General features: G+C 39.2%; 1 protein-coding gene across 1 annotated transcript; it reads right to left on the reverse strand.

Annotated features, from left to right (window-relative positions):
- Window positions 1–122: 122 nt before the first annotated feature.
- On the reverse strand, window positions 123–24,466 carry LOC149948693 (uncharacterized). Its single transcript, XM_090172392.1, has 17 exons — window positions 24,140–24,466; window positions 22,888–23,005; window positions 22,280–22,452; window positions 20,636–20,858; window positions 19,670–19,868; window positions 19,408–19,605; window positions 19,198–19,346; window positions 11,783–11,930; window positions 5,726–6,057; window positions 5,331–5,653; window positions 4,790–4,875; window positions 3,076–3,111; window positions 2,715–3,002; window positions 1,047–1,379; window positions 882–980; window positions 533–670; window positions 123–437 (listed from the first exon to the last, which is right to left on the reverse strand). Exons 1-17 carry the CDS (start codon window positions 24,235–24,237, stop codon window positions 418–420), a joined length of 2,961 nt encoding a protein of 986 aa, XP_090028518.1. The 5' UTR covers window positions 24,238–24,466; the 3' UTR covers window positions 123–417.
- Window positions 24,467–25,222: the final 756 nt, after the last annotated feature.

The raw sequence follows: 25,222 nt of genomic DNA on the forward strand, positions 1-25,222 counted from the left end.
AGTAGTTAATTACATAAACAACAATAATAAACTTTCTCTTATAGAAACTCTGAAACATTAAACTAATCTAATCAATTCAATATCTGGTAATAAATACACAAATTGAAAGACTGCCCATTATATACAATTTATATCAAATTATACAGTTCAGGAATTTAAATTCAATTACCATTGAAACGAATTGAGAGAGAATAAAAATCTAATTGATAAGCCTCAATGTGCTTCTTTTTCAGAATGTAAAAATATTGCTGGTTTTGTTTTTAAAATTTCAAGTTGTCTTCCCACACATAGAGGTTTTATTAATTCCATTCGTTGGTGAATGAGAGAAACTGAAGTTTTACATGAGTCTTTTTGTTTTTAAGAGGACGGTTTAATGAGCAACGTCATCCACCAAAGTTATGGCCCTGTTATAGTTTTTTAATGTTTCCATTGAGGTTCTGCAGAGATAATAGTACGAGTGCACGCGTTAAACAAGACCGTCACAATACGATCAAGAAACCCGACATATTGAAGGTTGGAATAATCTACTTACTAAAACAAAGTCGCTTGTGCGTGAATTGATCTTCTTTCATGTGGCGTGTTGTGCAGTAGCCAACTTGACCACAGTCCAGGCACTTGAGCCGCGCTGGCTTCTCGCATTCAGCCGCGCTACACATCCCCAGAGGGCCAACTAAACCACAAACAAATTGTCTTACATGGGTAAATAATGCCAGAAGTCTATAAAATTTACATAAGTATGACAAGCTAAACTTTTACTGAGAGTTATTCGCGATGTCGTTGTTTTGCTTCGGTTCAACGTCGCTTTGCGAATTGATCTTAGTAAAATACTTCCGAAAGAGACATACTAATGATAATACCATATGGTATTTACGCGTGCTTACCATAGGCGTAATCCTTTTTCTTAAAATCGCCATTTTTCACAGGCACAGGCGCCGCTGTAACCCCAGTATGATTTCTTGGCTTCCTGCTGGGTTTCTCTTCTGAGAAGAGTTAAGGAAATACAGATATTAAAATGATTTAGTAGCAGCTTAAAGTAATACACTTACCTATTTCGTCGTTGACCAATCGAAAGATGATCTCTTGGTTGGGATAGAGGAGGTCAACCAGGAGTGCACCTTCGGGAGCGGATACGTCCTCTAGGCTTTCGGACATGAAAACGTAATCCTTCCAGGCTAAACCTTCGATATTTAAGGGCGCTTTGCACAGAGTGCTTCTTAAATGCGTCAGCGTCAAGTAACCAGCTTCTGGCAGTGAGATATCACCAATGAACTCTTTAACCCCGCGGTCACTTCTGAAAATATTAACCGTATACGTTTTCGGAATGGTTTGAGGCTCTACTGGAGGAGCTGTCTTTTCTTTCTTCTTGGGCGCTTGCCATTCTGCAAAAGCAACGAAAATATTTTACGTTCTACTTCGGAAATAGGATGCACCACCTAAAGCCACCTCGCGGCCTACGCAATCGTTAGCACCATGAATGTATTCACATGAATATGAATAAATTTATGGAGGAATATATTCATTTCAACCAAGAATATCGAACTGCACTAGGTAGATTGCCCTCAGTCACTAGGAGGAGCTTCGTTATTATGACGTTGGTCACGTACCACCACTCAAAAAATTGTTTTGATGGGCAACGTTTTGAAACTTGGCTAGTTTCATTGCCAAGGTTTAGCCAGAAATCTATTTCGTAAAATTCCTACAATCGTCTTTAGGATTGAACGAAAAAAGGTGAAAATATTAATTTTTATCAACTTATTTTGTTAAGATCCGACCAATCAAATTCTGGAGACAAGAGCGGGAAATTACTGAAATTCAAACGATACTGTGTCCCTTTAAGTAATAACATTCAACTCAGGAATGCATCGCCCATCCTAGCCTCAGGTGGTACAAATTGTAATGCTATAGTTCGATTCATGTCAATACCCCACTTGAATTATGTTACCATTTATGTTATTAACATTTAATTGGTGATTCTGGTATGAAGGCCTAGTTGCCATATATATTCCTCAACAAACACTAATTTATAAAAATAAGCTGCTGGATTTTTGTCTGTTTAAAAACCACAAAACGTCTGCTTTATAGATAAAATTCAAGCAGTTAAGAGACTTTCTAACGCCGGCTGCCAATTAACTTAAAGGCAGTGACGGCGATCCCGTGGGGGCTCTAGGGCTCTAGCCCCCACAGGGAAAAATAAACGAGGGCAGAGCCCCCACAGAAATAAAATTGAGAAATATAGTAATCAGGGAAATATTTATAATCTCACTGCCTTTATTTGGGCCCGAATTCAGTCTTTTTAATGGCTTTAAAAGTCGCTTTATGTCTTATTAAGTTATTTTGAGATTGCAGATGCGAGTAGCATAAGGATGATATAGCCGTAAAATTGATTGCGATAGATTCGTTCAAACAGAAAATCGCCGCGTCGTGTACCCTATTTTACCTAAAATACCTTCGTAAAGTATGTGGCCAAGAAAGGCTTAATTATCTAGCCATGTACAGAGATATTTTTCTAAAGATACCGACTTAACTTGACGGATGAGATATTAGAAAGAACACATTTAAAAAAATATATATAGTAATAAAAATTTAGAGCTGTACATTTTCTTGCGTAAGTTTTAAGTATATGCATTTTTGGATAAAAAAATAATGGCCCGTGCCCCCCCCCCCAGAAATGTTTTCCGATCGCCGACGCTGCTTAAAGCTATAATTTTAGTTACCATTATCCACTAGTTTTAAGTATATAGCTCCGGATGGATAAACGTTTTTGACCAGCAAGGCTCCTTCTGGTAAATCCACGCCCCTGAGGTCGTCCGTCATGAAGGTGTATTTCTTCTTAGTGACAGCTTTAATCTTGGGGTCTGGGCAACTATTGAGAATGGAGCGTAAATGCGTCAATGTCATCGGCGCGTCCAGGTTTAAAGGAATTTGACCCTTTTTGCTCTTCACGCTCGATCCTTCTTTCAGAACGAAAATGTCGATCATTTGAGGCTGTTTCTCCTCGGGCGCTGGTGGTTGGATAAAACGACAGCGTCAAATTAACACACAGATGGAAACTGGTTAACTTTGATATCGACTCACCAACATCAACTTTCGATTTTTGAGGAGCTTGCCACTCTGAGAGTAAAATCGAAAAAATTTGTTTTAATTAAAATCTGGCATAACCGGAATAAGCCGAACCCATCCTGCCATAACGACTAACACTCGGCAAACTTAAACGAGGAGCCATCAGTCGATTCATTGTACAACTTTCAATTGACCACTTTTATCAAATAAAGTGTCCTTTTGGTTTTTATGTATCTATTACGTCACTGTCTTTAACTTTTACAAGTACGAACGCGTGTTAGAGTCGTCAGTGTATCCCAGGAGCAACAAACACAAGGAGAACTCAGCAGTGTTGTGTACAAATTTAATTGGACGAACCTTTACGCTGAACGTTTTACGGAAAAGGGGAAGACAATATCCGAATTTCCCCTTCCGACGGCAGCAGGCGCTAAAGCGTCAAACCAATGAAAACTGTACACAAGAAAATGCATGACTTTTGACGGGTTGCGTTCTCCTTGTGTGGGGTGCTGTGTTTGTTGCTCCTAGCTGGAACTCGGATATTCTAGGTCGCGTGAACGTGACACGTGTGAAGCGCATATTAATAAAATCTGCTTGTGAGACCGCGTGACAAAAAAATGAACGGGTTGCTATTCTTTGATATTTTCTATATTGTGTAAAAACTGTCGTCTGTGGTTGGACCATAGAAATATAAATGAGACTAAAACCACTGCGCTTTCCGCCAATCCCAAAGAAACGAGCAAACTAGAAGACGGCCATTAGGGTGGAATCGGGCTATCCGCGCCATCTGACAAGCGCATTAAACATTGCCGCCATGATTACGGCAGAAATTTTGAAGGTGGCGAACCACTGCGCATCGCGTCGTGCGCAGTGACGGTACTTTTGTGTTTGCGTTTTTCGCGTCTATAAGCATAACCGCGGATAATTAAAAATGGTAAATTTGCCCGGTACTAACAGATTTTGGAAATAAAATTCTCATTTCATAAGTATGTAAAATCATAGGAATTATTTTATACTAATCTCGGAATATAAGCGTTTTCCATTTTCAACGAACTTCAAGACCATATGTTTGACCATAAGTGTATAATATTATTATAGACTTATGGTTTGACGTTGAGTTGTGGACGGGCCATCATCGCAACGGTTTAATTAGAAAACTAATTATGTTATATGCCAAAGTTCGCCTGAACAAATTTCTAAAGACAAAAACCTGGAAATGAAAGGGAAAGCAATAAGACAAAAGCTTTCTAAGCGTATTTTATTTCCAAGGTCCGTAAATTTAAAACGTTTATAAAACTGTAATTTACGGTAATGTAGATTCTTGTGAACGTAATGATTTTATATAAGTTATTTAAACAACTACGAAAATCATTACTTTGAAATAGTAAATGTCTTTTTTACAACTCTACATTGTCGGAAACCGATCGAAGAACAGAAACAAACCAGACGACGTTGCTTACGACGTTATGCCACGTAATCATATATTTAGTTTCAATTTTTTTTTATTAGATGGCGCGGATACGCGCGATTCCACTCTAATGGCGGCCTTTTAGGTGGTACATCTCCCCCCAACACGGTCGTGGTTCTAGTCTCATTTCTACTTCTATGGGTTGAGCAACGAATCTAAAAATGCCGGTAATATAATTTCAAAGAATTTATGGTAGGTTGAATCTTTGATATATTTTTAGTAACGTAGGATGGGATCGTCTTATTGAATATTTAAATTAATCACCTTCTCCAGTTGGATCGCTAAGTGGCACAGGCATGGGAACGATAGTGTTTACCGCGGGCTGGTCCATCGGATCAGGGTTATAGAATCTGTAACAGTCAAAAGTTCCGTAAAGACATAAATGACGGCAAGATAACGCCCAGGGGTCCAGTAGCCCAATAGCACCCATAGTAATTCCGAGAAGAAACTTTAACGATCAGGCGCCATATTATTTATTTATAGAAAATTGCCAGCCTCTTTTTTGAAAAAGGGGGACTACAAGTCCAACAAGAAATGGGTATGGACTGGACGTTAAAGGGAATCGATCCTTTCGAAAGGCGCTACAAGGACAGAATTGAAAAGCGTGGAAAAGAAGAGGAAAGGTAAACTAGAGCTATTAAAAACTAGAGCTAATCTGAAAGTCAAAACACCGAAGGCAAAACCCTTTCATTTATATATTGAAGTTGCGATGGAAAATAACGATCCATTATTTTCATAACGGTTCTCGACACGAAAGACGTTTTCTGTACACAGACAGTCGTATATGGGGAAATCGTGTACTTACCCTTCTCTCGACAGATTTCTCGTTACGGATCTGACTTCTTCGGCTTCGAATGTCGCCGCCACTGGTTCCGGACTTTGAGGCGGAGGAAGAGGGGGAGGGGGAGGAGGAGAACGAGGTGCTGGAGGTGTTGTTTGGCGCGTGTACGGGATGGGGCTCGCGGACTTGTAGCCAGGAGCCGGGCTCTCGCTGACGTTAGCTCCGGGAGATCTAGGATCGTCCACGTAGTCGTCGTACTGCTGCAACCTTTTCCGATACTCCTCTTCAAGGTCGTCGTCTAACTCGTCAGTCACCGTTCCTTTACTTTTGACTTCAGTTGGCAAATGCTAATCGGAAAGAGTATAAAACCAACAGGCATTCGGAATAAAACTAAGGCAGACTTATAACGGCGCACTCACGTCTCGTTCGTCGTCGTAGTAATAGGGTGGCGACGAGATGGGTCTTGATTCGGGTCTATGAGGGTTCGCGTGTCGTTCTACGGGGCTGGAGTAACGGTCCGGCTCGTAGTCCTCCAGGTCCTCTTCGTCTCGAAGCCGCTGTCGCTCGTCCTCTATCGTGAAAACGGATCGCGGTTCGACGCCTCTTTGGGCGCCCGTCGAAATCAGGGCTGCTCTTTCAGTGCCGGGCATACGACCCCGTTGATGCGGGTTACTGGCCGCTTTTTCGTTGTAACTCCTTTCATTTGGTCCTACGTAATGACGCCCGTACGGGTCTTCCTGTTCCGGTTGCTCTGAAAATCAAAAATTTTCATCACGTAAAACTACCCAATTTTGGGTTTCCACCATTTTCACAGCCGTAGCCAGCCCGCAAATTTCGTTTAGGCCGCGAACGAGCAATAATTTATTTTTCCCCTTATAGAAACCGTAGTTGGTACTAACAGAAGTATGTAATCCATCGCTTACTGATCCTTAAAATTTTTACGCTTGTAGCGTGAACCTTCGCAACTCCCATGATTTTTCAAAATACGTTTTGGAGAAATAATTGTGCGAGGTGAAATGCAGCATATAGTGATTTATAAAACATTTACACTGGTAAAAATATGGTTTTTTAAATATCCCATCTTAAAATATATTTTGAGTCTTATGATGCGGTATACACATCGGAGATTTGGTAGGAAATTAGATTACATTGCAAAACTTTACTTTAATGCCCTAGTACTACTCATAATGCTAGTAATATTACCCACTGCATTCTAGCCATAGTGCATTTTTGAACTGGCTACGGTCTTCGACTTTTACCGGGTTCACCGACTATACTTTTCGTGATAGTCTTCCAAAATTCCATAACTAATAGTTTTAACTTCGGAATTTCACTCATATCAAACAATAGACACTAGCAAAAAATACAAATACCGCCAATTTCTTTCCATATATCAAACGGCACTTAACGCAATAACGCGTAATTACGAACACCAAACATTCAGAACAACACCCGGACGGACAATGGAAAAAAGCGGCCAAGACGCATCCAAGTCACGTAAATAACCGCGCGCGGAAATAGTCGAATCTCTCCTATCCATTCCCGGTGACACGACGCTGAGTCTCCAACCAATACAACTCAACAAGTTACAACTACTCGGGCGTTCCTTGTCGATTTTAGTAGACGTAGATATTTTAAGCAAAGCCTAACGACTCAATCTACGCCTTAATTTTACGAAAAGTGGATAATACCCATCGTGTTGAAAACGATCGTATTTCCGTACTAATGATTAGCGACTTTATAAATGGACTTGTTGAGCTTCGTGTGGGGAACTTATATAGCGTCTATAGATTGCTATTGATTTAACGTCGCCTTATATTAGACGTCGTTACGTGTTCGCCATTATTACTCTGCTGTCACAACATATTAGTTTATAAAAGGAAGCTATAGTATTAGCAAAAAAATCACTAGATATCACGGAATTTTGAGTAAATACAATGGCCTCGATTTGTTAAGAATATTAAGAAATGTATTAATCGAACAAATGCTCAACATAATTTTCCTTTCTAACACTTATGGTTTGTGGGACAACTATAACAGTAGGTAAAAAAGGGCAAAGCGTAAACAATTATTTTCAAACAAACCGAACTTAATTTAAGATACGTAGAGAGATTACAAGCCAAATCACTAAAACGGGCAAATGACCAACTTCCGGCAAAATGATTTTCGAAATGAATACTGGGATATCGAGGGCACATTATTTCCTATCGACTGATGTACCATTTATCTTTTAACCTCAACGTTTGGAGAATGAAGTATAACACGTTTTTTGAAACTGTTGCCATCTATATTAGAACGATTTATTAACGACTTTTAAAAGATGAATAAACAAAGCCGTACTTAGAAGATAATAAATACAAATCTCAACCTCCTGAAACTCTACAAAACCCTTGACAAAGCTAAAACGTTTTGTGGATCTTGTCAACGACTAACGCCTGTCTCTTGATTGGCTTAAAGGGCTCGTGATAGCAGATCCGACCAATAAAATTCTGGAGATTAGCGAGGGAAATTACCGAAATTCAAACGATACTGTTTCCCTTTAAATACTTATTTACGCGAAAAATTTCGATCTTCATTTGCGTCTATTAGACCTATTGGCAAGAATGAGAGAACCTAGTTCAAATATAATTACATTCCCCTCGTGTATTACCTGAATACTACTACGGCAGTGTTGTCATAGAAACGTAATTTAGGAAAACGAAACTAGAGTAGGAAGTGGGCGAAGAAGAAATGGGATCCCACCCTCCATTCAACAGACGGTTCAACGGACCATTCGAAGCTCTAACCGGTACCATTCCTTCGCTGCTTTGCAGAGTTAAAAAAAACCACAAAATATGGTGGCGTACGAGCCAATTTCTTGTCCAAATTCGGAATGTAATTAAAAATTGGATAGGGTGAATGGATTTTTTACAAGAGTTGGATAACGTATTTGCCCCAGAAATAGTACCATTACATTTCTGGAACGTATGCAGGTGTCCAACGACCTTTATCGAAAAGTAGAGCCGTTTGTAAGCGACCCAGAATGTGGCCCCCTAGAATCGTGGGGCCCCCTGCTATTTTCCCATTGGCCCATACTTAAAAATCACTTTGTCTTAAATTGTCCTAAGCCAATTCGAACTATATAGCCAGGTGTAGAAGTGAGCCAAATCCCAAGGGGCAAGAACCAAATTTGGCTTGTGGGCCAGTTGCTCTATTAAGGGCTGATGGTTGGAATAGTGTTTTGAGGCCTCGAGAGTACATTGACCAGCTGACTCCGCTAGTCCACCACTGGTATAAAGTAGTTTTTCTCCTGGAAGGCTTATCTGACCAAGTACCGCGTTAAATTTCCCGATTAAAGCTTAGATTTTCCCACACAAAACAATATTTTTTTTCATGTTCTGGTTTCATGTTACCTTTAGAGAGCCCTTGATCATTCCCGCGGATGTGCAACCCTCAAAGTGTTTACCTGAAGGGTCTTGATAATCGAATACGTAGTCTCCGATTTTCTTCAAAACGCGTCCACACATTTCGTATAGTTTGGCGACTTGATAAAATCCACCTTTATTCGACATTACATATCATTCTGGTAAGTCGATGAAATTTCAACCGCGATTACATTTAATGCGACGCTAATTTTCTTTTAAACCGAGATAGCTGAGCGGTGCTATTCCCGCGAAACTTGACCATTAATTTGACCAAGTGGCGAGAAAAAAACTTTGTAATCGTGGAAAAGTAGAGAATAAGATATTGGTGTCCGCGCTCGATGACCCGAGTGGTCTCCGTTGGCTGCTGACCACCAGATGCGCGCTTCCAAAGTTGACCGGCCAGTAAATTCAATGCGCGGCACTATAAAAAAAGGACCCCCTTTCCCCCCCTTAAATACACGCCTTTTCATTCTTTCTTAGCTAATCTAACTATACCCTAAGACTTCCCCCACATTGAGGGGATATTTGGAGGGGGGTCGAGGAAAACCAAAGCAAAGAGTCCAAAGTGAGGGTAACTACGGCAACCAGAATTAAACTGTTTTGGCAGAGCAAAACACAAACCGACAGTGCAGTGGTGATATATTCCGGGTAATCAATACAGGGGCCCCCGTACAATGTTTTTCCCTCTTCGACTATATGCACTTTCGCGCCTACGCGAACGACGTGTCGATTTTGGTTGGTGGATTTAACGTAGTTGAATCGATTCCTCGAGGCTGGACAACCCCGCCAAGGTTGAAGCTGGATTGACCCGCCCGCGGTAATAAGTAGGGAAACACTACAAATTTAATCGAAACGTAACTTAAGCAGAGGTGAGGGTGGGGAGCTTACGCGCCTAATCCATATATCGGGTTTGTGACTGAAGTCCTATTCACACGAGCCACAACATTGTTGACCAACACGAGTCGCTCCGCGTGAAAGTTAATCAACGTGTCGTGCACACGGACTTATTTAGCGTTGACTAGCCAGGCTAGGTTTCGAAGAACGGGCGGTTTTTGTGACCGAGGCTTAGCCCGCTAATATTAAAATCTACACATCCTTTGGCTGGTACAAAAATAAATTAAAATACATTTCCCCCCGTATTTATTAATATGAATTGACATATTTTGTAGTCATAGATATTTGGTTTTAAGAAATACGAGTAATTATCTACGTCGGTTAACTGACTTAGTTCGCGAAATTTAGCGCCAAAAATGTTGTTTCTGGGTGAATTGGCCCTTGCAGTTCCAAGCGACCTATCGAGTATTGGGTTTAATAGTTCCGAAGAGGAAAGACGGAGACAGAGATTAGAAGGAATATGAATATTTAAAGAGTGGTTTCGCTGTTGGGAATCGACGATAGAGGTTCCAACCTCCAGCGTCTATAAGTTCACACGTACATTTACTCTATTCACTGGACACTATATTACCTGAAATCGAGGGGATGGAGAAGAATGGAGTCGTAAATTGATTCGTCACGAGCGCAGGTATACGAGTTAATTGTTTTGGACACGAATCTCTAGTTTCACGGTCGAGAAGAATTAATTTGACTAATAAAAAACCGCGTTATAATCAAGTCTATTTAAATATGATAAACCCCGTAATACACTTCTAGTTAAAGGGAGGCTATAGTGTTTTTCTAAATTTAGGGTAGGAATTGATGAGTGAATAATTTAATTTCAAAATCCCATTTGACAGTCACTCTGTACTCTGGTACACTACGATAGGCGTGTTCCCATAGTTTAGGCAGTGAGTTGCTTAGCAGAATCTTCTTTTAAAGCAAGTGGCGACTCCTGTCTAGTTGCATTCGCTCACACTAGATGTCGCTAGCGTATAAATCAAAACAAGTTGAGAAAACATCAATATCTAGTCTAAAAGGTGTGGCAAATTGGGAGCTTCTCGCGTTGATTGGCCTTTCGGAATCACGTGATTATTAACCTATTAAACACGTGGTTTCGGTAAGCCAATAGATGGCAGACAACTCGCCTTTCGCTTGAGTCCCCGGAAAGTGCTGCCACCTAGAAACGCTTTTAGAAGCATTTTTATAAACCTTTTTATACTTTTTTTGATGGAGCTTTAATCATCTTCCCGCGGAAAAAAGCGTACACGTCCAAATTTTGCAAAAAAAAGTAGGAATAGAAGCTTCTACAGAATTTTCACTCCAAAAATCCATCATTAGCGCTCGTAGCGGCAAAAAGATGAATATGTTACCGAAAGTCACCCTCCGTTTCTGCTGCTTACCAATATTTTCTACTTAGCATCTAGTATACGTGTTTCATTAGAAGTAAATAATAATAATATTAATAATCCGTTAAGCTAATACCCAAGGAACCACACAGGCCTAAGTCAACTAGTAACTTGTGAAGCCAATTACCAGTGACCGGATTAAATTGCATAGGAGGGTGGTGGCAAACCTTCAATAAGTAACTGAGGTATTTTCCCTTTAATTAGTTTTTAAATTTCACCCACTAACACACAGACGAAGCCAATGCTTTACTATCGGAGGCTCGCGACCTTTCTTAACACAAAATTAGCCGAACTATTTGAATAACTTTGGTTCATTTTCTTCTGGTTTGAAAATAAAAGAGAAAAAGTCGTTTCGTATAATATTATAGATAATGGAAGAGCTCTAGAAGCTATTAAAATGAATGGTGTTTTTAAATGGCGTGAAATGAAAAATACTGCCCCTCATTTTCGAGAAAGGTGGTAGGTAGGTGATGAAGTATCAAAAATAGTCTCACGAGTCTCAGTTGGTCGCATGGAGATTTGGAATGCGAGAGATTTAAGGCGGGCTCTATTTGAAAAAGAGGCGCTGAATTCAAAAAACATTTGTCTTTAAAGTCTTAGACTTACGGGAAAAATGATAAACAATTGTTTTCAAACTCAGAACTGTCTAATAACTTACAATCTACCTTTGAATATATTGCATTGGAAATCTGTACGTCTTTCACGTTCCCCAACCATTTTGATCTTTAACGACCTCAAAGGTTTGATTAAATCGGTGGTAGCTTCCGGACTATGTCACTTTGGAACTTACGGCTTTTCCTCTTGCTCCTGCAGTAGCAGTAGACGACGAACAGGATGAACAAGAAGACTAGGATGCCGTTGATGACGATGGCCGCGATCCAAGCCAGCGGAAGACTTCCTTGACCATCTTTCTTCTTCTTGGCACCGTCTTCCGTTCCCTAAAAACGATACATTCCAAAAATATCCACCGCGTTAATTAAAATACTTGTAACGATATATTCATTTTACAATAATATACTTATTGCAAATAGGTACTACACTTTCATCTTAGCCAAACGACAAAGAAGATTATTATTATTAACTTCGAAGAAAATTATTTTATACGAAGTCAACAATTTTGTAAGAAACAAAATATTTTATCAACGCATAAATGTTTTATAATCATGGCCTGTTTCAGCGTATTTAGGTAGTTCTAAAATTTCGTACTTCCCAAACAATTTCAGTCTGGAAGTCATTTTGGGTAGTGGTAAAATTTGTTTTGACAACTATGTTTGGTTAATTTTGAGTAATTCTAAGAAATCCCTAACAGAGGCACTAGTTTTACTTCAGTTCTCCAAAACGTATTTTACAAAATTACACCATTTGCTAAAATTTCAACCTTTTTACAGAAATGTATCAGTACAAATCAAGAAAGATTTCCTAGTGTCCTCAATCACTCGACCAATTAATAATTATCAGCCAAGACACGGTAGACACCACCTTAGGCCTAACTCATCAAGCGACTTTTAAAGCCATTAATTCTGGTGGCTGGGTTACAATGAGTATATAGGAGGGTGGTGGCAAGCCCTTCATGCCACGTGAGCCAACAGCTCCCTACACTAACTATTACCGTTAACCTCGACAAGTTTTTATAGAAGGGAAAAACCCCTTAAGCCATGGGGGAGAAAACTCGCAAACTCAACGCGGAAGTGAGTTGTTCCGAGTTTTCACGCGGTGCCAGAAGCTGGGATCGAACCCGGCTCCTCTTGCTGCGAGCCAATATGCTTTCCTTGTCCACCCCTTTCGCGCGTAGGTTTGGTTGTAGTAAATTTTAACTTTTACGTGAACAATTTCTGGCTACACCACAGATCAAAAATATATAATTATTTTCGACAGAAAATATATAGAAATTACGAAAATGGCTTTGTTTTTTGAGTGATAGGACTGTCTAAATACATTGATTCGTACGCTCATCTCTGAGATTAAAATCGATGTCGTTATGGGCGTGTTTTTAATATGGCAACAGTTTAATAACGAAACAAAAAAACATCTGTGTGTGTGGGTAAAAACAAATAATCGTCCAAAATATCCATTCAAAATTTGAATTCCATTAAAAGTTTTGTAAAGAAACTGTCCCCGACATTAAAACAAACCTCTCATTATAACTGCTTTTGGCAAATCTCTCTCGATAAAATCGTACGTGTTATTCCCCATTGAAGAAAAACACGAAAGTATTGTTGCTTTCCTAAATATTGGGCAAAAGGTCTACCGCGAGAACAATCAATATCAGACGGAAATTATTCGCTCTTAGCAATTTCACTCTCCCCAGATCGTAAACTATTGGTAAAAATTTGCGTATTTGGGTCATACTTAGGTACTCTTACAAGAATAATTGGATACAAAATCAATATTTATTTAAAATTACTGAAAGAGTTCTACTTTTCACATATGAGGTTAATGTTTTATTTATTAAGCATTTTATAGAGTACTTAAAGGGCCACGGAACTATTTTAAAAATTCGTCTAGAATTTCCAATATATCTCCTTCCCTTCCGTACTTCGTGGTAGTGGATAAGATCACCAATAATCCGAAATATTGCTAGTTTTCTTGAAATTTATCCATATTATTTCTTAAATTTATTCGTAGTATCACATTTCGGCCTTCTTCAAGCAGTGGTGTAGTCCTAAAATAAAAAGAACCGGGGCGCTACCTGGGTACGGCCAACTTCGATTTCGCGCGTAACCGAAGTTGGCTGTACCGGCTGCTATAAATGTAGGTCCAACTTCGATTTTTAGCGTGATAGAAGTTGGCCGTACCTAGGTAACGGTTTGAAATTGTTATGGCATTTTTCTGCAGGCAAAATTTATCATAAATTCACACACCCTTTATTCGAGAAAAAATATTTACGAAATAGAAGCAAGGCGCGCCCTGGCAAGTGGAAAAAAGAGGCAGGGCGCGCCCTGGAAAAATGGAAAAACCAAGGCGGGGCGGGGCCCTGCCTTTGAAAAAGCACCGGGGCGACGCCCTGCCCCGACTACACCACTGTCTTCAAGCCCTTTTCCCCGAAATTGAAACGATTCTGTGACCCTTTAAACAGTACTAACTAAGAACTCGCTCGTGACCCGAAATAATTCACGAAACAGGTCAGAGCATCAAATTAGCCCCAACTTACTAGCTTCTCAGCTAGTCTATTTCGTTTGAGATTTTCCAATAGGCTATTATGGCTATATTGCTATAGCTCGCGGAACAAATATTAAAATTCGAGATTTCTCACGAAACGTAGAATAATGAATAAAATTTAATGAAGATCGGTAAAGTTGTTGAACAAATACCATTTTCCGAGAGCACTCCCAGGAAGCGTGGCTTCACTATTGACCGATCTCCAAATGGTGTTTTGCGCGCGATACTATTTCAAACGTGTTTGTGTCTAGCCGGGTATAATTACTTTTTAGACCTCAACATATAGCGGTATTTCCACGCGCAAAATTATTTTTGAAATATGATTTTGTCGCGCATTAGATAAGAAAATTATTTAAATAATAAATCTCTCGGCCATAGACATCCGTGGACATCGTACGGATTTACCTTTGACCTCAAATATCGAAAGTTAGAGGTCATATCTTAATACATTCTATCTAGGTACGAAATATCATGAAAATCGGTCATCCACTTGTTGAGATATCACGTTGACAACAAAGAGAGTGAAAATTTAGTACGGTATAAGTTACATCGAATTCGTCCACTGGGTCTGATTGGACTGAATTAGCCTTTTCAGTTTAAATAGAGCCACGTAGCGGTCAACTTGAGAAGCTCATAAACTGCTGGATTTTAGTCTGATAAGCGAACGTTTTATTTCAATAAACGAAAATCTAGCAGTTTATGAGGGTTGATTGCTTAAATTGTTTTACATTTTTATTGAAATATTTAAATTTCAAATAATTTCTAAAAAATACCTAAATAAATAAATAAATCTTTAAAAGTTTAACTTTTAAAGAAAGTCATACTTTTTTATGCTAAGTTATGTTTTTAAATATTTTTACTTTTTTAATAATAAAATATTATTTGCTTAAACTTAATTTAAAGATGACTCTGACATTAGTAAATTGTGATAGTGATGTTAAGTCTCTGACTAGAAAATTGTAAAAAATGAAAAACTTAGACTAGAACACGTTTTTAACCTAGGCTTAGTGAAGTAGCCCCTATGTTGTGACCACGGCCAACCCCGATCGCGGAAGCGTGTTATAGAAGTTGGCAGTGCTATGACGAATTTCCGGGAACATTTCAACAAGTTAGCTAAGACCAAAACAATTTATGCTATCGCCTATTAATAATTTATCATTATTTTGTAAAATTGTATTTTGTCATGTTTAATTTGGTCAAGTTTCATTTTAACAAGTTTCATTTGGTCAAATTCCATTCGGTCAAATTCCATTTTGTCAAATTCCATTTTGTCAAGTTTCATTTTGAAAAGATTCATTTACCATTTACCATTTTCGTAATTTATCTGGGAAAATTGTAAATTACCGATTCGCATCTCTATGCATGCACCTTCGCGGGTTAACAATTTGTTTTCATACCAACTCTTAACTAAAACTAAAAACTGAATATTTTCAAAATAACTGTGTTTAGTTTAATCTACGAAATTTTACTGAAACTAAAGTTTTGGTTAATTGCGAATGATTATTTTCAGTTAAACAGAACTTACACAAGCGACAATTAAATTGATTTTAAACCACTAGGTGAAATTAAGATATGAGGTGGTTAATAATAATAATAATAATAATCAGCTAGGCTAATACCCAAGGCACCACCTTAGGCCTAAGTCGTCAAGCGACTTTTGAAGCCTTTAATTCAGGTGGCCGGGTTACAATGCGTAGGAGGGTGGTGGCAAGCCCTGCATGCCACGCGATCGAGCCAACAGCTCCCTACACTAACTATTACCGTTAACCTCAACAAGTTTTTATGGAAGGGGAAACCGAAGATCTCGGGGGAAAACCCCTTAAACCAGTGGGGAGAGAACTTGCAAACTCAACGCAGAAGGAGTTGTTCCGAGTTTTCACCCAGTGCCACAAGCTGGGATCGAACCCGGCTCCACTTGCTGCGAGGCGAAAGTGCTAACCACTCTGCCACCCCGCTTGTTCCGGAATTTCGGAGTAGGGTAAGAAGAGTAAAGCTATGACGTCATTTTACTCCGACGGTGGCGAATAGTTCGAGTCAGAGTAAAAACGTTCTTCCAAAATGGCTGCCTGTGGCCTTTTCAGCAGATAAATTCTGGCTAGCAGACGACCAAATCCGATTTACTATTTTTACACCTCTTTTCCAGAAGCAGTAGAAAGAGTAGCCCTAATACTCCGGAACAAGCGAATAGTTTATGGGACGGAGTAATTCTCATCCCCGGAACAGGCGAATAAAACGTTTTGGGTTAAAAAGAGTACACTTTTAGTCCGAGAACAGGCGAAAAGAAACCATCTATATTTGATCGAATTCCAAACGATCGACAGAGGGTCCGTTTGATCGAAGTGCATTTGGTGGAAAGTTAAATTCATTTGACCGAAACGGTTTGAGAAAAGTTTAAAGGTTGCAGGTTAGTTTAGGTTAGTTTTATTATGCTAATTAAATTTACAGAAAACACAACTATTTAAAAAGCAATTTTAATATAATAATATTGACATAATTAATTACAAACACACGGTAATATCGCGCTTATTTATTAACATTTAAAAAATATAGACACATATTTTATTTCTAATGACGTCGCGTTTCTAAACAAATATATATTTTTTTAAAAACACAAATTTGTTGACTAATTGATCAGCTATGTCGGTAAAACAATATTATCCAGGACTTGAGGAATATTTCCGATGGGTGAAAGTTCACCTTCTTTGTCAATGTTCAATTTACTAAATTTATTGATAAGTATTTTTTCAGCTATTTTTCGTTTAAATGTATGTTTTCAGATTAAATGATTTATTTATCGGATAAGTTAATAATGTGGTCAGTATTTATAGTGTGTAAAGCTAAACTATTGTTTTGATTTTTATCGAGCGTTGGTGTTCTTTTAAACGTGTTTGTACTGGTCTAATGGTTTCGCCGACATATAATAAGCACCGCAGGGGATTTTATATACAACAACGTCTGGGTTGGTTTTTATATTGCGATTGTTGATTCGATTTTTTGTAGGATTTTTAAATAAATTCTTTAGTGTTTTACCTTTTTTATAAATTATGTTTACATTGATGTTTTTAAGTTTACGTTCAAAGGCATTAATTGAATTACCAAGGTATGGGATTCTTAGGCAAATACAAATGTGTATATATTTTTTAAATCTTAATAAATAAATAAGTGCGATATGACCAAAATATTCACACTTGATAAAGAATCTCGTTAAGATTCGAAACGTTGTGTAGTAGTGATTTCCACTGGGAAGCTCCGAGAGCACCCCGAAATCGATTTTGACGTCACAGCCCGTGTCGAGATTTCCAAGGATCGCGGTCGAGCGAGTTTCCCAGTGAAATACAACCTCGTTTTAAGAGCAGCTCTCGGGGCGAGCATTTTCCAGTGAAAGTCATGCCAATAATATTGTATTCGATAAACTTTTTATTAATCGTCCATGGTTAAGCTTAGGTGTAAAGCAGAACTTACGTCATTTTAGGCCTTTTTACTATTTCCGGCGTTTGCCTTAAAAGAATTGCCTCTATTTCTTCGTCGGAACTATCCGAAGACGATTCTATAAACAAATAAGCAGCCCGGATATTTATTGTCCTATCTAGTTCCGCCATTTTTAAAAATCACGAAAACCGCTCGAAATTTGTCGATCCGTCGAATTTCTCGGATCAAAATTTTCGCTCTCAGAGCGCTCGCTGTGAGAGCGAGATTGCCAGTGGAAGACACGGATCTCGTCACGAGCTGCTCTCGATTTCCCAGTGCAAAACGAAATCTCATCCCGAGCGCTCCCGGAGCGCCCGAAATCCCCCAGTGGAAATCGCTATAGGTGTTTGTAATAACATTACGCCTTCTGTAATTATGTTAAAACTATTATATTAAAATTACTTTTTAAATCGTCATGAGTCATATTTAGCACTATTATACCACCATGAGAAGAATCAGCCTCTCTATTCTTTAAGTTTCATGGTTTTGATGCCAATAGGTACATGTACGATTTAATTATTTACGATGTCAGTAGGTGAGATTTGTGAAAGAAACCTCTATAATTGGCCAATTATATGTTTCTTTGATTAACCAACCAGTTAAGATAAGTGTTTAAGTTAAAAATGTAAAAATACAACGCATTGCATTGATTTATCGATTATTTGAACTCTATTTTTTTACATTTCGATCATATAGGAACCGATTTTTGAACGTCGATCAAATGCACTTCGATCAAAAGGACTCTTGGTCCAGCGTTTGAAATTCGATCAAGAGGACCCAAATCGAAATTAAACAAAAACAACTGTGTTTTTGGCCCCCAATTTGAGTTGGCCCTGATCTGACCGGCGATCCCGGGTAGCCGCCCGGGCCTGTACAAAATACTGATTTGACAAAATACGTGTATATTTATAGTTGGCATTTCCCATTGAAAGGTGCCTCGAGTTGCGAAGGTAAACGATTCGTTTTTGAGCTCTAACAACCGAAAATGTTTTTGACCACTTAAAACTAAAAAAAATCTCCATTTAAAAAAGCACGGAATTTTCTCGGTTTCACGAAAATTAAAAAAAATCACGAAAAGGGTTATTTGGACCACCTTTAGGTAAATTTAATAAAGTTTGGGTAAATTGGAACATTTTTGGGGTAAAATTGTCACACTTTTTGGGTAAAATAAGGAAAAAATCTTATTTTTGTTTTAAGTGGTCAAAAACATTTTCGGTTGCCATTTCAAATCGAATGGGTAGCGCAACGTCTCCTTTTGGGAAATTTCATATCTCTTATAGGTCTACATTACTCCCGACTTTGAACATAATCGGCAATAAACAACTCAGGTACTCTCCTTGTAAATGGTTACTTCTCTCGAAAGAGGTATATCACACGCTCTGGAATGGTAGCAGGGCCGTAGCTAGAGAAAATGGCGCCAGGGGCGAGCTGCAATTTTGGCGCCCCCTAATATAATAATATGGACCAATTTTGGTGCCCCTATACCCTATCGCTCGCACAGTGCCCGGGGCGGCCGCCCCGGCAGCCCAGCCCTAGCTACGGCGCTGAATGGTAGGTAAGGTAGAGACAATATCTTACCTTCGCGTCATTAGTGGCGGCCCTCTTAAATCTCCACTCGCGATCGGGAATGTAGCGCATCTTCTGATCCTGCTGTTCGTCCAACACGGTCAGCGTTTCGTTCAACTGGTCCAGACTTCCCATTATCTCCGATATCGCCACGATACTTCCTGCAAGGATTACGATAAAATGAAACAAGAACATCTCGACATACATATCCGTCTTTCTCACCAGGAACGGCCGACACGTTCAGCCAGGACACTTTGTCGTACTTCTTGCAGAAGAAATTTATAAAGTACACGTAAAATCTTTGTAGATTCGGCAAAATCTCCTTGAAGTCGGCTTCTATGACGAATTTTAAGGACATTTTATTCGTATAGGTCACGATGGGGTTGTCCGTTCGTGCCAACGGACTGACGTCGAAAGGACCTGTACAACCATCCAACTATTAGTTCAAAACCATGACGGAATTCACCACGAAAAGCTTACTTACCGATGTCCAAGGTGTAATTTCTGCCGTTGTACGGTACTGTATAGACCTTGATGGTCAAGTAATACCAAAGCCCCCATCGAGTGATTGTCAAAGACGGGAATGTTATCTTGTTGCCCTCATTTTCCCGCTGTTTATCTCCGGTTAACTCGCCGTCGTAAAAATGGTACTTCAAAGATACGACCGCCTTCCATTTGTACTTCTAATCACGAACAATTCAAGTGATCACAATTACGAAAATACTAAGCCTAAGTGACCTACTAAAGGGATTGGGTATATAAAAAGTAGGTCGAGATGAAATGGGGTAATAAAATATAAGATTTCAGTGTGGCAATGACCATTATGCTAAATATATTTCCATTAGCGCGAAAAATTGTCGACTATTTCGCGTTAAATATAGAACTTAACATATCATTTTCCCCGAGAAACCCTGAGAATATTTAAAAAACAATCTCATCGAAACGTGATATATGGCGCGAAAGTCTAATATATCATATTTAGCCTCGGTCGGGACCGTGTTCAGTTGCGAAAACCCGAATTAGGAGGAGCGTAAGAATGGATCTTCGATTTCTTTATCGAAGATCAATGCGTTTCGAGTTGGTCAAACTAAGCCTCACGTAATCACCGGAAAAACATCCTCTTCCTTTGAATTGCTAATGAATTGACCCATTGAATGACGCGCGTGCCACGATCCGCTCATAGCGGTCCCTCTTTTAACATTGTAGCTGCTACAATAACTTGTTACCCGATTTAGAACGCGAGCCAAGATCTCGCGACACGAAGACATCTATCACTTTAAATGTGGGTCACTTCTGACGCAAATGTGAAAAGAAAATGTTTTCAGTAAACGGAACATTAACTTTGAAGAAAACATTCTTTTGAGAAGAATCGATTTTGGGGGTAAATATAAAGACAACCTAACTTTATGATCAAAACGAGATTTCGTAAACACTATGCTCGTTGGTATACCTTCAGATACTTTTCCTTGGCTGGTTTGTCGGTCAGTTTGTCCACGATGGTGATGGACGGATAGGGGGAGAAAGTTTGACCTTCAATGGCCTGATACGGTGGACCGGATGAAGATAGTACCAGCTCCATCGGGCGATCGGTCACGGTCAAACTGGCCGTTGTGAAACGACGAACGTTGCGCATTGGTTGACTGTTGTCCATCAGTGTAAATTGAATTTGGTAACTGCGAAAAACGACCATTTTTCAATAATAACAAATCGATATACGGTACCAAGAATGTTTTTAGTTTCGCAGAGAATACGCAAGCATCACCCTGTTTGTCTCGTGATTCCCCGGAAAAAAAGCCACATCGTTTGCTTTTTCTCCTGTAAATCCCCCTCTTTCTGCCAGCTAGAAGCAACAAACACAGCACCCCACACAAGAAGAACACAACAATGTACAGTTTTCATTGGTTAGACTCTTTAACGCCTGCTGCCGTCGGAAGGGGAAAATTCGAAAATTGTCTTCCCCCTTTCCAATAAAATTTGTACACAACACACTGCGTTAGCGTGTATAAAGGCTAGCTGCGTTCTCCTTGTGTTTGTTGCTCCTAGCTGGCAGCTAGGAGCAACAAACACAAGGAGAATGCAACCCGTCCAAAGTCGTGAATTTTCTTGTGTACAGTTTTTATTGGTTAGACGCTTTTGCGCCTGCTGCCGTCGCGAGGGGGAAATTAGGAAATTGTCTTCCCTCGCATTATAACGTTCAGCGTAAAGGCTCGTCCAATAAAATTTGTACACAACACACCGCGTTAGCGTGTTTAAAGGCTAGCTGCGTTCTCCATGTGTTTGTTGCTCCTAGCTGCCAGTAAGGGGGAAGACACTCCGATGCAATCGCAGGCTCTCTCTCTCAGTGTAGGCATAGACAGTATATATCCCTAAGGGATATATACTGTCTATGGTGTAGGCGGAGAATATATTTCGAGGATCATGGACAGTGGCGGCGGAAGGAAAATATTTGGTGGGCTACAGAAGGATACATGCGGGGCAGCCGACAGCGCTCCGAGAAAATTATGATTTTTGTTGTTAAAACAGGGATGATTTTGGTTTTTTGTTGGTTTTACTAAATTTTTATGACGTATTTGGTAGTGATTTTCACCACAATAGAGCAGTGTTTAGCAAATAGAAAGTCTAATTAAGTATTTAATAAAAACTTCTTGAGGTTAACGGTAATAGTTAGTGTAGGGAGCTGTTGGCTCACGTGCCATGAAGGGCTAGCCACCACCCTCCTACGCATTGTAACCCGACCACCTGAATTAATGGCTTTAAAAGTCGCTTGATGACTTAGGCCTAAGGTGGTGACTTGGGTGATTAGCCTAGCTGATTAAATCACATTCTTAATTTATATGATTAAATTATACATAATATAATTATTATTTCTGAGGGTTTTGGAAAATTATAGACCGAAATGTTATTTATGAATTTTTGGACGGGCAATTTAAAGAGGTATAAATACATTGATTGTACCGCCGCCTGAAATCTAGGAGGGTACAATGTACCCCTGTACCCCCTATTCCGCAGACACTGATCATGAAAGAAGATACTATAGTTGCGGCTACATATTCCCTTTGAACTTGAATACATTCTTGATGTTAAGTAGCCTTACTGATGGCCGAATTCCACGAATATGAAATTTGCGAACTGCGCGACTCCGTCCGAAACGGTGACCTCTTTGTCCCCGAGTAAAGAAGCTGGTCCTTGACTACCAGAAGGCCACGAGCTAAGCATCGCGACCACCGTCCATTCGTGGCCGTCAGGTATCGTTTTAATTACGTCACCCTGATTCGATAAAACATTTTCATTAATATTTTAATTAATGCTTAAAGTGACACCGAAAAAATAATTCCATCAATGACTGGTTAAATTGAAGTGGCCTTAAAATGTATTTGTAACACATCTAGAGCATATAAATGAATAAGTTACCTTCGCGGGTTCGAGTGTAGAATGGTTGAAAATTTATCACCAAAGCTACTAAAAATAATAAATATTACGTAAGTTTTTTTCTAAAAATTTCAAACGTAATAATTATATTTATTTTTAATTTTATAGTATTTTGGCCCCTACTTTTGAAATAGTATTTTGAAAGATTCCGCTAGATCCTGCGAAGGTACGTATTTTAAGATAAAAATATTAGAGGTAACAACTATTAAAATACATTTTGACCAGAGCTTTGATGGAATTCAAATTTTCGATCGAAACGAAATAATTTTGTACTCGATAATCGAATATGGTGACTTTAATATTGAACGGTTGTTCCAGTACAATTGTATTATTAACAAAGCAGCAAGCGATGATTTTGTATGGCATCAAATAAGATACTGAATTGTCAGGTCTGAAATAACAAACAGCGTTTTAAGTTTATTTACTTAGACAACTTCTATTGACACTGAAGAGTATCGTATTGAGCCAAAGCCGCTGATAGTGGGCCCTCGCCACGGTAAAAAATTGTGTATTATTATATCATTTATAACGTTGCTATGTTTTGAAAAATATTTTATTCACGTAGATCAACCAAGCCCGACAAGAGAGGGGGAAGCCGGTCCAAATTACCGGGGCCCATGCAGCCTAGGGCCCCCGGTTTGAACAAACTGGTTATACTTCTATCAGGTTTCTCTTCAGTAGTAACGGCTCTCTTACTACAGCCACGACAGCAAAGGAAAACTTGGAGAAGGATCCGAACATGGGGCCCCAAGACGCACGGGTCAAGGGAAATTGTACCGCCTTCTCTTCCCTATATCATCGGGCCCGGATAGGGGCTTAAGCATCCTTACGTGAATTACGAACCTTTTCGCGGAACACCTTGCGTGCGGAGAAAAGTTAACTATGAATAATTTAGTGGACCACTTTTAAACAAACTATAAAAGTTTTATCTTCAAATATAAATACAAAGACATATACTAATAAATAAAAATAGAACTAAGTCTACAAATTGATCTTCCCAAGAAGGAGGGGGGGGGGGCATTTACCAGAAAGGGGAACGATGTTTTGGACCATTCCGTGACCCTGTTTTAACCACGTACCAAAAGGAACGCGATTCTTCAGTTTTCTTAACGGCTGGAGGACTCAAAAGTGGCTTTGAGCTACGAAAACACGTCGTTCGAAGGTCTCCCAGTGTATAAATTAAGCTTTAAGCAGCCAATTCTATTTCCCCCACCTTCTTTTCTTCTTCCGGAGCGTTGACTGCGCAAAGAACAACATAAAAGAGTAACCATGGTAACCCGTTCTCTCAATTTTTCAGAAGATAAATTTTTCTTTCCGGGCTAACAAATTTTCTCATAAATAATATAGCGTTGGTTTTATTCTGGATTCCCCGATTCTGTATTTATTAGACTTAAATATATGAATTATTTCCAAGAGCAAGAGAGAGATGAAAATGAACAGCAATTCATAAAATTATAGGGCATTTGTTAGGGGTAAAAGGGGGTTAGAGAAATGGCTAACGAATCTAAAAAGTTGGGACACTCACTTGGTTTGTCGTTTCGATCTTGCTTCGCCATGGCTCGTGTAAAAAGAGCTATGATTAAACTGTAAATAAAGTGTTTCAAACATAATTACCGTACACATTACATTTTAAACTACATAACGTAAGGGTATATAATTATATTTCCAGTAATTTTTCCATTTCCCTATCATACGAATCTTAAATTTTCACTGAGAGTCATTTCTACAATGACCACATATTTTTAGTGGACTAAATCACAAGGCCTAATAGGTGCTAAGGCTTGGTACTCCTTCCGCGTTAAGTTTGAAAGTTCTCTCCCCAATGGTGAAAGTGGTTTTCCACCGAGTTCTATACTTTCTCCTTCCATAAACACTTGTAGAGGTTAACGGTAATAGTAAAGCCGGCTGCACACATAAAGGTCGCGAGGGAATTTTGAGCGCGCACGCGTGCGTTGTTTCAAAATCCAAGTTCGCGCACGAGCGTGCGAAGCGTGTGCGAAAGTAGAATTTTTTCACGTCGCGTCGCTCGCTTCGGATCTCGTGTGTGTAGCCGCCTTTTAGTGTAGGGAGCTGTTGGCTCGCGTGGCATGAAGGGCTTGCCACCACCCTCCTCGGCAGTATAGCACAGCCACCTGATTTAAAGGCATTAAAAGTCGCTCGATGACTTGGGCCTAAAGTGATCCCTTTGGTATTAGCCTAGCTGATTATTATTATTATAATTTGTTTCTATGTCACGTATTTTTATTAAAAGTATGACACTATTTAATTATCATTTTAAAAAAGATAAAACCGAGAAAATCCCATGCTTTTTTAAACGAAGATTTTTTTTGTTTTAAGTGGTCAAAAACATTTTCGTTTGCCATGGCAAAACGAATGGGTAGTGCAACGTCTCCTTTTGGGAAATTTCATATCTCATGTAGGTCTTCATTACGCCCGACTTTGAACAAAATCGGCAATACACACCTCGGGTAGGATATTTCCCAAAAAGACATACTTCTAGAAAATATTAAACTAATCAAGAACGCATAGAAGTAACTAAGAACTATGTACGATAATATTTTCCCCGGCTGCCACGATCTTATACTTCTCAGAATGGAACACCCCAAAC

The sequence above is a fragment of the Leiobunum rupestre genome, chromosome 4 (genome assembly GCF_980474605.1).
Source record: "Leiobunum rupestre chromosome 4, qqLeiRupe1.1.hap1, whole genome shotgun sequence".
NCBI lineage: Eukaryota > Metazoa > Arthropoda > Arachnida > Opiliones > Sclerosomatidae > Leiobunum > Leiobunum rupestre.